This window comes from Anas acuta, chromosome 24 (genome assembly GCF_963932015.1).
Source record: "Anas acuta chromosome 24, bAnaAcu1.1, whole genome shotgun sequence".
NCBI classification, from domain to species: Eukaryota; Metazoa; Chordata; class Aves; order Anseriformes; family Anatidae; genus Anas; species Anas acuta.
The window spans coordinates 4226139-4238879 of record NC_089002.1 but is presented as its reverse complement, the minus strand read 5'-3'; the positions used below and the strand labels follow the sequence as shown (position 1 = coordinate 4238879).

The 12741-nt window shown below is 61.4% G+C and overlaps 1 protein-coding gene across 11 annotated transcripts in view; it reads left to right on the top strand.

Moving 5' to 3' along the window:
- FOXP4 (forkhead box P4) overlaps window positions 1-12741 on the top strand; it is a 61542-nt gene that overhangs the window by 29442 nt on the left and 19359 nt on the right. For 8 of the 11 annotated variants that reach the window (XM_068659733.1, XM_068659734.1, XM_068659727.1 and 5 more), the window contains 3 exons: window positions 673-762; window positions 8545-8667; window positions 10496-10582. In XM_068659733.1, the coding sequence (XP_068515834.1) occupies window positions 673-762; window positions 8545-8667; window positions 10496-10582 (300 nt within the window). The remainder of the gene's footprint in view (window positions 1-672; window positions 763-8544; window positions 8668-10495; window positions 10583-12741) is intronic. The other 3 variants (XM_068659736.1, XM_068659737.1, XM_068659735.1) reach the window with 1 other exon arrangement.

Genomic DNA, 12741 nt, shown 5'->3' with positions numbered 1-12741 from the left:
AGCCATAAAAAGGAGCGGGTTTTATCTCGGCCGCTTGTGCCGCTTGCTAAACTCCTTTGGTATCTTCGTGAACTCCATGCAGACGTGCTCACAGGTTATTAATTCGGGGTGTAATCCTGCGCTGGCCGTGACCCGAATTTGGGTGGTGCCTGGGACATTTTGGTGCTGCAGGGTGACGACCAGCGGTGTCATTAAACACACGCTCTGTCTTTAGACACGTGGGCCGTCAGCTTCAGCAAAAAATCCTGGTGGTGGCCCCGTGGAATAGCCCAGCAGGGAGCCAGACCCTTCGTGCAGCTCTCCCGTGCGCAGTTTGGGCACCCTTTGCTTGGGGCAGGGTGCGCATGGCCAGAGGAGGGAATGGGAACGGGGCTGAGGCTGGCCCCAAGCGATGCCCTGAACGCCCAGAGTCACAGCGGGGTTTGCAATGGGATGTACTGGTCGTACTGGTGTTGCAGGAGAGCATGCAGGGGGTGCCGCCCTCCTTTCCAGCCTCTTGCTCACACCCCAGGAACAAAATCCCACCGAGACCCCATGCGGTTGCCCCCAGAGCTGGAGGGCGAGTGTGCCCAGAGGGAGGAGGAGGAGGAGGAGGAGAAGGAAGAGGGATGAAGGCATGGGGAAAGGGGGGGGCCTCTTCCTCCTGCCCACCCCAGTGTGTCTCTTTTGCAGGCTCTCCAGGTGGCACGCCAGTTCCTGCTGCAGCAGGCCACGGGGCTGAGCTCCCCCAGCAGCAATGAGGGCAAGCAGCCGGCGGTGCAGGTGAGCCCCAGGGACCTCCCCCTGCTTTTTTCGGGAAGGGCTCGGCTGCAAACTGGTGCTGATGCTGGGGGGGGGCAGCGCAGGCACCAGCACGCATCGCCTCCCCCTTCGGGATGGCCGCAGCGCGCCCACAAAGAGTTAAATCCCCTGTAAACCTCCAGAAATTTGTTGTGGTTTTTGTTTTTTGTTTTTTTTTTAGTGTCGGCCCCAGGCTGCATGCACATCCCTTTCCTTTAGGTTTTCCTCTGTAAGAGCAGCTCGGGAGGGAAATGCTGTTGGGGACCAAGGTTGTGTGTTTTTTTGGGGGGATGGGGACCCTTGGTGGCCCATTTGGTGGCCCCCTTGGCCTCAGCACGGGGTCCACCCCGTTGTGTGGGGCTGGAGGGACCATTGGGGTCCCCACCGTGTGCTGCTGTGGTGGGAAATGGTGCAGGGAAAGGGTGATGGAGGGAAGGGCTGGCCCCTGGGGGTAAGAGCAGGGGGGGCCACGGGAGAGGACATCGTCCTTGTGCAGGGGATGGCCACTGGGACGGGGCGAGGACCCATCTGGGGTGGGTTTTAGGGGATATGGAGAGGAAAACCCAGCTTTGGGTGGGCACAGCACCCACAGGCTGCACCCTGCACCCTTGGTGGAAGGGGAACCGTCCTGCTGCCCCCTCCCTCGGCCAGCCAAACGGGGCAGAAAACAGCGAGAAAAGGGGCAGCGAAGGGGTATGAACCCAGAGAGGGGGCCAGGCGGAAAGAAGCAAAGCCCGAGCGAATGGGAAGTGACAATTTAAATAGCTGTGCGGAGGGGCTCTCCCTTCAGGCTAATTAAATTTATCGGAGAACAGCAGGTTACCTTATTAGAGCCACGTGGGCTTAATTAACAAAGGAAAGTAATTAGCACGCGCGCTCTCAGAGCTGGAGGTCCTGCCCATGCCAGGCGCAGGCAGTGGGGAGGAGGCGAGCGGCGCTGGGGCCGGGCTCCTCTCCTCCCCAAACCTGGGGGATTAAAGCTCCCCCCGGCACGCTTCCCATTTATTTCTCCCCGAGCTGCAGAATTGCATCTCGGATGTGAGTCTGAAGTTGCTTTCCCCCCCCCCAATATCACCGGGTTGGCTTTTTTGGGGGGCTGGGGGCTGCCCCCGTGCGCCCCTGTGCTCCTGGCCGGCAGCTGAGACGCGTGGCCTTGCCAAGCTCCATTTGGGGGAAATATGAATTTCCCCCAAAATTCACGAAGCGGCTCAATTTCAGCGTGTGTGAGGTGCTGGTGGAGCCGTGTGGATGCCACCCTGTCCTCGCTGGGACCGGGGGAGCCCCCTGTGCCCCCAGCCTGCCCCGAATGGGGGGACCTGCAGGGTTGGGAAGCACCAGGGAAAGCCGCAGCTGGGTCTGAGCAGCGCTAATTACTCAGGGCTTCTGCGGCACACAAACCAGGCGGCTTTTTTCCAGCAGCGTTTTCAGGAAGGAAATGCAGTCACTGCATGGAAAATATCTGCGAAGGACAAAGGCAGTAAGAGTGAAGTCAGATTCCGGGAACCGGCGCCCCGCTCCCCGGCCGCGCTGCGCCCGCAGCCTCCCCGGCCCCCCGGCGCCTCCTCGTGCCCTCGCCTCCCTTCTCCCACCTCCGTCCGTCCGTCCTGGCCGTCCTGCTGTCCATCTGGCCCGGCTTTGCCAGAGTTAACTGGATCTGCCGCCCTCTTTCACCCCCCCCCCCCCCCTCCTCCCTTTTTTTTGTGTTGCAAAAGAACTTGTGAAAGTTGTAGACGTGAGTCAGAAATAGCTCATAACTCAGCCGCCGGCCTCTTCCTCCCCCTGCCCGGCAGCTGGAGCGGGATCTGAACGAGGGGAGATAGAGGATTAAGCAGGCTCCTTTGAAAGGAAGTTTATCTGACGGCCGTGGTGTGGATGAGACTGGCCAGGACGGCCGCTCGGGGAGGAGGAGGAGGAGGAGGAGGAGGAGGAGGAAGGCTGGCTGGGAGGAGAGCGCGCAGGATCCCCGATAACCGCGCGAGCCGGTGGCTGAGCCTGCAAAAGGACCAAGTGCTCAACTTCCACACCACCAGGGATTTTTTTTTTGGGGGGTGAAGCTGGCTCGTAGCCCTCCCCAGCTCCCCGGTGGAGCATCCCCGCAGCGGCCCTGTGCCGAGCACTCAGACCCCAGGAGCCCTGCGGGGTCCCCGCTCTCACCGTGCCCTCGCTGCCACCGTGCCGAGGGGACGGGACGTTTGTGGGGCACCACGCCAGCAGGAATATTAATGACAGTCGGCAACGGCACGCTCCTAAAAACAAACAAGGAGCTGCTGGGCTCGATAGGGATCTTGGGTTATGGTAGGTTTTTTTTTTTTCCTTTTTTTTTTTTTTTTTTAATGTGAACCCTCTCTGCCCCCAGATGCCTGGAGGTGTAGCTGTGCGCCGAGCCCTGCAGCTGACGCTGGGACTGCAGCTGCGCCTGAAAAAAAAAAAAAACAAAAAAAACAACACCCTGAAACGTTTTTTTTAAATGATTCGGTTTCCTTGCAACTTCAAAACCATTCGGCTTGTCGGCGGAGGCTGCCGGAGCCCCGTGGCTGAGGGCTTTGCCGGGGATGGTTGGCGCGGTGCTCCTCCTGCATGAACCTGGGGTGTTCGGGAGCAGGGAGGCTGCACGTGCCCGGAGGATGCTGTGGGGTTTTGGTGCTGGGCCACTTTCTGGCTCTGAGACGCTGCTGAATCACGGGGTGTCCGTGGAAGTTGGCTTTCTGGGGTCCCTTGCGCACGGATTTGGGGTCTCGGAGCCACCGGCGAGCGACTCGCTGCGGTGACAGAGCCTCTGAAAGGGGAGAAGGGACGAAGGGCACCGAGGGAAGGGGCGAGGAGTTTGGAGCAAACTGCGGGAAATTGCTTTTCTTTTGTCTGCTGTGGCGGGGAGGGCAGCGGAGCGGAAAAGTGTATTTTGTTGATTTGAAACTTGAGTGAAATGGGTAATGAAGACAGATCAATACCAGCCCTTCTGCGTTCCCATCCAGGAAAAAAACACGGCAGCCCGGCCGGCTGGGCTTGCGCCGCGCTGGGTTTTCCATTCGAACTTGCAGCTCTGGGGTCCATCCCATGCTCGCCCCCACTTCTGCCCCTTTTCCTTCCCAAACCCCGGCTCTCCCTGCCCGGGAGCCCCCTTCCACCACCGCCGCCGCATCCCCCAGCCAGCTCCTTTCAACTTCCAGCAACTCGCAGCCCAATTATGCGCAATTAGTGCTCCCCGGCGGGGCGCGGCGCTAATGAGGATGCGCGTCGGGTTGCGCACGCAGGGGATTGATTCCTCCTTTTCTTCCCGTGCAGCTGGACAGCGGGGGCAAGGCCCTAATGCCGTGCTCTGACCCGGAGGGCGCAGCACCCTGCTCTCCCCGGGGGCATTGCACCTCCCGGGTGGGCACAAAATAACCCCGCAGCCCCCAAATCCAGCCTGAGCGTGGAGCTGGGGGTTCCCTCGCAGGACTGCGCGTGTCCGATTCCTCTCTCCCCAGCCTGGTGTAAATCTGGCTGCCTGGCCACAGGCGCCCGAAGCTCTTGCAGATGGTTGGAGCCCTCTCGGCCTCGGGGTTTGTGGTGCAGGATCAGGGCTGGGGGCTGGAGGGGATGGGTGCAAGCACCTGCTCGCCCCAGCCATGGGAAGTGGGTGCTGGGGGGTCCACCCGGGTGTTCGCTCTCATCCCTGGCCCCCGACAGCAGCAGATGTGAGGCTGCTCTTGGTTGTGGCTCCTTCCCTCACTCCTCCTGCCATTCCCAGCTCCCCGCCTCCCGAGCAGACATCCCGGGCTTGTTTCTGTTGGTTTTGGATTTGAAATGGGTGCTTAAAAAAAAAAAAAGACAAACAGCGCCAGCGTGTTTGCTGTTGTTTCTAATTGGGAGTTAAAACCCGAGATTAGATCAGAGACAAGGATGCGCAGCGCCTTGGGCTCTGCGGGCAGCAGGGAGCTGGTGTGCGCCGTGCCACAGCGGGATGAGAGCTTTGCTCTGTCCCCACAACCCCAAAACCCCCCAAGTCAAGAAGGTGGCAGGGTTTGGGACGCGCTTGGAAATGGGGCTTTAGGTGTGGAAACCTCCCGGGTGGCCAAGGTGGCTCCTGGTGGGAGCGATGGCTCGGCGTGACGGTGCCGGAGGGTGCAGGGATGCTTCGAGGCTGAGCTGCTGGGGGGATTTTGGCACTCCGGGGGGGTTTCTGGCAGGCTGTGGGGTTTTTGGCGCTCTGGGGCTGCCGGGGGCTCCCCTGGCCCCATTGGGAGGTGCTGCGAGCAGGCGGCCAAGCCCAGCCCAGCCTTTGGTCTGTGGCATCCCTCGCTCTGCCTCATCCCCCGAGCCGGCAGCGGCGTTCCCCTGGTACAGAGGACGGCGCGTTCCCTGCGATCCGCTTCCCGTAAAAAAAAAAAAAATAATAATAATAATAAAAAAAAGGCATCGCTCCCCAATCCCGCTGCGTTTTACGCCCGGCCAAATCCCGTTTCACGCAGCCGGCTTTGGCAGGGCTGCTCCGGGCTTCCAGCGAGCGCCGAGCTCCCCCTTTAATACCCGTCTTGTTTTCCACCCGCCGCCTGCTTTATCCGCCCCCTCGCCGGCCGCCCCTGTCCTCTGGCACGGCGGGATTACAACCCCGACCGCCTGGAAAATCACCCCCTCAAGATTGTGTTCGCGAATCGGAGATACAGCGTCGGGGCTTTTTTGTGAGGCAGCCAAAGCTGTTAGTAAGCAGTTTTGCGGGGTGGCAGGAGGCCAAGGAGTGAGTCAAGCCCTTCTCCAGCGCCGTGTCTGGCAGATGCCCGCTCGTCGCACGCCGCCCGCGCCTCTCACGGAGAGATGCAGCCGGGGACGAGCCCCGGTGCCACTACACTGGGGGCTGCGGGGTCAGTTCCCAAAGTGGGGGATGCAAAAGAAGGGAAAACCCCCAAATTCTGCTGCTGGTGTTGCCTTAGTGTGGGTTTGGGGCTGCGCGGAGCGGTGTGGGTGCTGCGGCTCGTCCCGCGTGCAAGGTTGGGCTTTGCTGCGTGGAGGAGACTTCGCTGCCGGGTGCGTGGGAGATGAAAAGCCAGCTTGGTGAATGCTCACACACCGTCCCTACGGTGTGCTGAGCTCCTCAATGCCTTCCCTTTGGTCCTCCTGGGGGTGTTGGACCCCAAAATCCCCCCTACACCTGGGCTGCCCATCCCCAGTTGCAGTGGAGCTCGCTCACCGTGCGCCCACTGCAAGCACCCCAAGCACCGGGGTGCACTCCTCGGCGCACCGGGGGCTGCCACATGCTGTCCCCCCCCCCTCCAGAGGGTCAGCAGCCAGCGGGTGCCCCCGGGGGCTTTCAGCCAGGCTGGGGGGAGCCGTTTCCTCGGGGTCTCCATGCCAGGCAGCAGCTGTCACCGTCCCCACGAGGCGCTGGAGGCAGCTGGGGCTGTAACCGGATGAGCGACCGCAGCAGGAGCGAAAACTTGCTGCATGCGGGAATTTCCCGTTTTGCTTCGAGTTCCTGCCCTCCCTGGAAACCTCGGCGAGGAGGGGGGCGTTGGCAGCGGGTGGGGGGAAATTTGTCCTTGGCCAGCAGGACTCGGGGAGCCAATGAAGGTGCCGCGTGCTGCTGCTCCTGGCACTCGCGTGCGCGCGCCCCGTTCACACCTCGGCACCGCCGCCATTTCCCCGTGTCAGCCCCGCATCTGAGCGCGGAAAGAAAAAGCCATTTAATGCAGACAAAGGTTGTATGAAAATATAATTCTGCTTTTGTTAGCAGCCATCAAACTCTAAAAAGCGTCGCTTTTGTTTTCTTGTAACATTGTGAAAACCTCGTGTCGGATCGAGAGCTGGGGCCCTCTCGACTAATCGCCTCTCCTTTGTGTTTTTAGATTATAGGGGCAATTAGTGTTGTCAAAACCTCTGGCAATTCTCTTTGCTCTTGACAGGGTGTCAGTCCGTTGGGCGAGAAATGGAAGGTGTTATAACTCTCCGGTAATTAGGATGCCTCCGATTTGAAAATGCCAGCAAACGTGTACGAGAGGCCGCGCGGCGCCGGGGGGCGGGGAGGCAGCCCGGATGGGGGGGGATGCGGATGAGCAATTAATTAGGGGCTCTCATTCCGAGCACGTTGCCAGCTGATGAATTGGCAAAGGGAAATTAGCAGGATGCTTAGCTCCCGGCGAGCGGGCGCGGACCTCGAGCACGCTCGCCGTGCCGGTGCCGCCGCGTGGGCTGCCGTCCCCGCCGGCATCCCTCCTGGCCAGATGTTCACCGAGCGCTGCTCACAGCTGTCTGCCGGCACCTGGCCGCCCTCAGCACTCGTGCACGGAGATGGAGCACCCGAACAGCAGCTCCTTGTCTGTTTTGCAAGGGGGATTTGCCCTGGTTTGGGCTGAAATCAGCGCTGCTGCAGCCGGCGTCGACGGTTGTGCTGCAGGCACCGTGTTTTGCAGCTCTGTGCTGGGGATGCTCCTGGTTTTATAATTTTGGGGATGGGATAGTTTGGTTGGTCCCTTTTCTGTGTGGAAGGGGGAGTCTGATTTAGGGTGGCCAGTGTCCCTGCAGGGACACCAGGGCAGTGGCGAGCTTCGTGCCCTGCAGGCATCCCCATCGCCACCACCCAAGCTGGTTTCGCCGAGGGCGCCCCAGCAGCAGCCCTGGGTGTGAACAGGCAGCAATTAATAAATAACTCGGACCCGGCGGCAGCTGGGGGGGCTCGCCGGTGACAAATGGGCCTCGGCCCGCTCGCCTCCCTCCAGCAAAATGCCTGAGTAAACAGATAAGCCGCTGCAATCTCCCTTGAAGGTCAGCGCGCTGCGGCGCGGCCCAACGCCTGCCACGGGGTGCCGCAGGGGGGAGGTGGGTCAGGAGCCAGGGGGCTTTGGGCATCGCTCGGGAGCCCTGGGGCTGTAGGATCCAAGGTTCTGCTTTGGGATTTGCTGGGTGAGCTGGAGCCAGTGGCTTTGTTTCTCTGTCTCTTGGTGCCTGACGTGTTGGGATCCTCAAGCGGAGGGACGAAGCGCCTGGCGCTTGGCTTGCACAGGGTAGCCAGGCTGCATTACGCACTGACAGCAGGGCCGTAACCCTTCCTATGGGTTGGGAAAAGGGACTGGGGCTGGTTTCAGGGTCACGGGGGCTGCATAAGGGGGGCCGTGTGCCTGCGCTGAGGAAGGCGGCGTTGCCCCACCTGGGCAGGACCTGCTCGCGGCCAGCCTGGGATCCGTCACCAACACCTTCCCCGCGTCGTCGCGGGGGCGTGCGCCCGCGTTAGGCTGACCAAAAGGCAGGGGCTGGCAGGTTTTCTGAGCCCTCTCTACGCTTGGCACGGTAACGAGGTGAGTTACTGGTGTCAGCTGGAGGTGAAGCTTTGATGTGCCTGCGGAGAACCTCGGTCACCTCTTCCTCTGCTGCGCAAAGTTATTTGGGTGAGCAGTGACCTGCCCTGCTTCCCGCAGCGCTTCTCCTCCCCAAACCCTAAGGGAAGGAGCCTGGTCCCAGCTCTCGGGGGCTTTTTGTGCCCTTGCAGGAGAGGAAGGAGCTGGGGTTGGGGTTGGGAACCCAGTGCCACTGGGTGCTCTCAATGCCCAATTCCTGCAGTGGTGAAGGAAGCATCTCCGTGCCATCGCCACCTCCCCCCCACATCCCCTGCGGTGGCCTCGGCGTGCCCAGATGGGGAAGGCGTGGTGGGAGCGGGTCAAGCAGGTGGCAAAGGATTTAGGGACGGGAGGCATTTGGGGAAGGCTTTTGAGGCTGGAACGGGGAGCCTGGCAGGGTGATGCCACCCTGAGCTCCCCAGGCCTGGCGTGACGTGTCTGTCTCTCCTCTCCGCAGGTCCCCGTGTCCGTGGCCATGATGTCCCCACAGATGATCACCCCGCAGCAGATGCAGCAGATCCTCTCCCCCCCCCAGCTCCAGGCCCTCCTGCAGCAGCAGCAGGCGATAATGCTGCAGCAGGTAAGGCTGCTCCCACTCCGGCTGGGCATCGCCCGGGTCCTGCCACACCATTTCTCTTCCCCTTGAGTGCTGGAGCTCAGTTGGCACAGGCAGAGGGTCCGGAACCCATCCCCCAGGGCTTCTGTGTTCCCCCTGTGTTTCGGGGATCCCCAGAGTGTCCAGCACCAAGGGGTGAAGGGAGCTGTGATGGTGCACAGCCGGCTGCAATTTGGGATTTCAGAGCACACCAAGGGGCCAGTTTGGGGCTGGCCAGTTCCTGGGGAGGGCTGGGAGTTGGGGTAGATGCTGGAGAACTCCCCATGGGTCAGGATCCAGACCTGGGTTTGCCTCTCACGGCGTTCCCCAGCGTCAAAGGAGCAGGGAGGGAAGCAAAGGGAGGCCAGGAAAAAAAAAAACAAAAAACAAAAAACACAAAAAAACAACCCCAACCTCCGAAACAAAGCAGGGCTGCTTGGGTAAACACCTCCCGCTGGCGGGAGAGAGGGAAGGAGAAATCCCACAAGCATCCTCCACACCCTTCCTCCTGCCTCCAGTACCTGTTTACTCCAAACAGGCTGATAAGGACTCAAGGTTGGCCCCAGGGAAAGAACAAAGGGTAAACACTACCCTGGGTGGGTCCTTCTCCGAGCCTCTTTGGAGCCGGATAAAGAAACACGTTTGACTGCAAATTAAACAACCCAGGCCGGAATAGCTCGCATTCTCCACCAGCAGAAAACCAAACATCACACCTCTCACCCCTGACCCAATGTTCCCGCAGCCTCGCTCGACCATGTTGCAGAGCCCCGGCTTTGATTGGCTTTCGGGTAAACACGGAGCCTTTCCAAACCTGTTCGCCGACAGAAAAAGCAAAGTTGCTGCTGTCAGCGCTGTCAGCCCCGAGCTGATAAAGGCTTCCCGGCATCCAAAGGGGCATTCCTGAGCCGCCGCCGTCGCCCCTGTGCGGGGCGAGGGCTGCCTGCCTGCGCTGACCTCCCCGTGCCTCCGGCCCCTCCTGCGCGCAGCAAATCCAGCCGCAGGAGTTTATTTTGGGGCCGGGGTGAGAGCATCCCCCCGTGGTGATGGGGGCTGGGAGCCCTCCCTGGTGGTTTGTTTCGGGCTGTTTTCCCAGCTCGGAAGATGGGGTGCTGCGAGGACGTGGGGTGTCCGCGCTGTGAGAACCGCGGCCGGGTGCCCCAAGGTCCCCCCCGTGCCCGCAGAGGGGATGGGGCAACGTTTGTGGTGCTGCTTGTGGGGTTGCACCAGGCAAAGCTGTGCCCACCGGGAGCCCCCCCAGTTCAGCAGCACTTTTTATGAGGTGTTTGGGGCATCTCTCCCTAAAAAATCCTGCTGCAAAGGGGCTGCTCGCCTCCTCATCTCTGCCCCATCAGACAACCCCCCCAGAGCAGCTGGAAAATCCCCGGGGTGCACGTTCCTTCCTTCAGCTGGGGCTCGGGACCCCCTCAGTGGGTGATGGACAAGTGGAGGATCCCAAACCGGTGGCACCAGGCAGGGTAAAACACACAGCAGGTTGGGGATTTGCTGCGCTTTGGGAGATTTTATTTGCTGTGGGGATCCAGAGCGCTTGGGAGGCTCTTGGAGTGGGCTCCCAGGTTTTGGGATGGCCTCGGAGAGGGGCTTTTCCTCTGAACTCAAAGCCAGGAGCTGATGGGAGGTGGTGGAGCTCCTCACAGATGGCTTGAAGCAAAGCCCTGGGAGCTGGTGGGCATGGAGTGGCACCGGGAATGAGGTGGCACCGGGAATGGGGTGGCACCAGACACGGGAAACCGAGCGGGTGTTCCTGCTGCTGATCCGTCCCGCTCTCTCTCTCTCCTCCCCCTCTCCCTCCCAGTTGCAGGAATACTACAAGAAGCAACAGGAGCAGCTTCACCTGCAGCTATTGACACAACAGCAAGCTGGAAAGCAGCAGCCCAAAGAGGTGAGCTCACGCAGATGGGTGCTGGGCCCAGCCTCCGGCTGCCATCAGATCTGGCTGCGAATGAAAGGGGGACCAGCAGCAAAACAACAAGGCGTGTGCGGATCCTGGCAGCCGGCTGGGAGCCGACAGGGGATGTCCAAGGGGACGTGGGGCACGGTATCGGCCCCCCCGGGACACAGGGGGGCCCCCCAAATGCTCCTTGTGGGGTGAGGGCAGAGCAGGCTCTCGGCACGGCTTGGGTCGGGTGGCGCAGTCCTGATCTAACCAGCGCGGCAGCAGCCTGGCAGGTAGGCAGGCAGGGCTGGTCAGGTAGGAACCCAAAACAAGGCTTTTCGTGCCAGGAAAGGCGGTTCTGCCGAAGCCAAGGCACTGTGTGAAATCGCAGCGTTTCCAGCAAGGAGGTTTTCTGGAGGGAGAGGCTCGGGCAGGGGCTGGAGGCAGCGCGCAGCGAGCGGTCGGCGGCGCTGTGCCGTGCTGGGCCCTTAGCTGGGGAGGGAATTTGGGGATATGGGAGCGTTTATGCTAGCAGGATCGCATCGATCTTGTATAATAACTCCATTCCCACAACAGGTTTTCCTGTCCCTGACTGTAGGAACACACTCAGAGCTCTTCCCCTGGGCCCACTTTTGGGGATGCGCTGGCACGGCGTTGTGGGGTCAGCCCTGACCTCCAGCAGTCAGACATCGCCTCTCCTTTTGTTTTCTTCCCAAACCCCAGATATCTTCACCCCTCTCCTCCCTGATCAGTGCACCTGGTGCTGTAAGGGGGGGTTTTGCGTGGTGCTGTGCCTGCAGCATCGCCGTGGGGCCATCCCTCAGCTCCTTCCTTGCCCCATGGTGCAGGGGGACGTGGACCCGAGCTGCTCAACCCCTGTCCCTAGCTCAGCATCAGCACGTGAGGGTGCTGGGGCCATGTGTTGCAACCTCAACTCCTGGAAAACCTCCCCGATTTAAGCAAATTGCATTAAAAAAAAAAAAAAATCCCAGCTGGCGTTGAGGAAGAAAGCACCAAAGCCCGTGCACGACTTCAGGCTGCAGTTTGCGAGCGCACGCGTTGGCGCGGGGCGAGCGGGGAGCCTCGAGCGCCTCGGGGTCGTGCTGGCGCCCACTCGAGCCTTCAATAGGCTTTGACCCGGGCTTTCATTGCAGGCTGTTGCCGTATTTACGCAGTGTGTGCGGGGTCAGGCTTTATCGGAGCCATCTCCAGGAGCTGGAGGAGCTGCTTGCGCTCCAGGAACGGGGGAGGCATAAATCTGGGCTTCCTCAAGGACTTCCCTCTTGGCCGGGGCGATGTTAGATTGCAGCAACTGGCTAGGAGGTAATTAAGCTCCTCCAAAGGGCTCGCGGAGCGGGCTCCCGGTCTGAAAAGCTCGTGTTTGGATGAAACAGTACAGGGGAAGCAAGAAATTTATCTGCTGAGAGTGTCGGAGCAGGCTGGAGGGCAGAAGGGGCGCGCAGGGGTGCTGCGTGCCTGGCTCCCCGCACCCCAGACAAACAGTGAGGGGTCCCCAGGGTGCCTGCCACGGCATCCCCCCTCCCCAAAAACCAGGGCAAAGAGGCGAAGCATCCCCCAGACAGCTCCGAGCTGCTCGCGGGAGGAGAGCATTGCGTGAAAAGTGGCCCTGGCCCCATTCAGGGAGCTCTCCTTGGCTCTGGGCAGGCGGATCGGCACCGGGGGGGCTGCGGCGAGCCCCGTAAAGCGGGGTCAGCTCCCCCCCCTGCGGGTTCACCCGGCTGCTATTAATAAAGCCTGCATCTGGCAGCCGCGCACGCCTGCTGGGAGCGGCGGTGCCGTCGCTTCCCCCCCGACGGCGCAGGGGATCGCTGGCGTGTCTGGGATGCCGCCGCAGAGCCGCTCTTGGCCGGCCTTGGGCTCCTTCATGGAAATCCACGGCGGTCTTTAATTACAGGCGGCCGCGAGGTTTGTAAACCCGGCGCGCTCTGCTTTCCCTCTTCTGATTCCGAGGGCTCGCCTCGCCGTGGCTGGATGCTGGCGGCTCGGCTTCGGAGCGCCGCGGGGGGAGCAGCAGGTGGGCACGGCGGCATGCCGGGAGCCGCTGGCAGGCTGCGGGGGAGCAGCAGCTCAGATCTCTCCCCGGCAGGAGCCCCCGCGGGGAAAGTGGGGAGGGGGGAGAGCAGGAAAAGCAGGAGAGCAAAGGG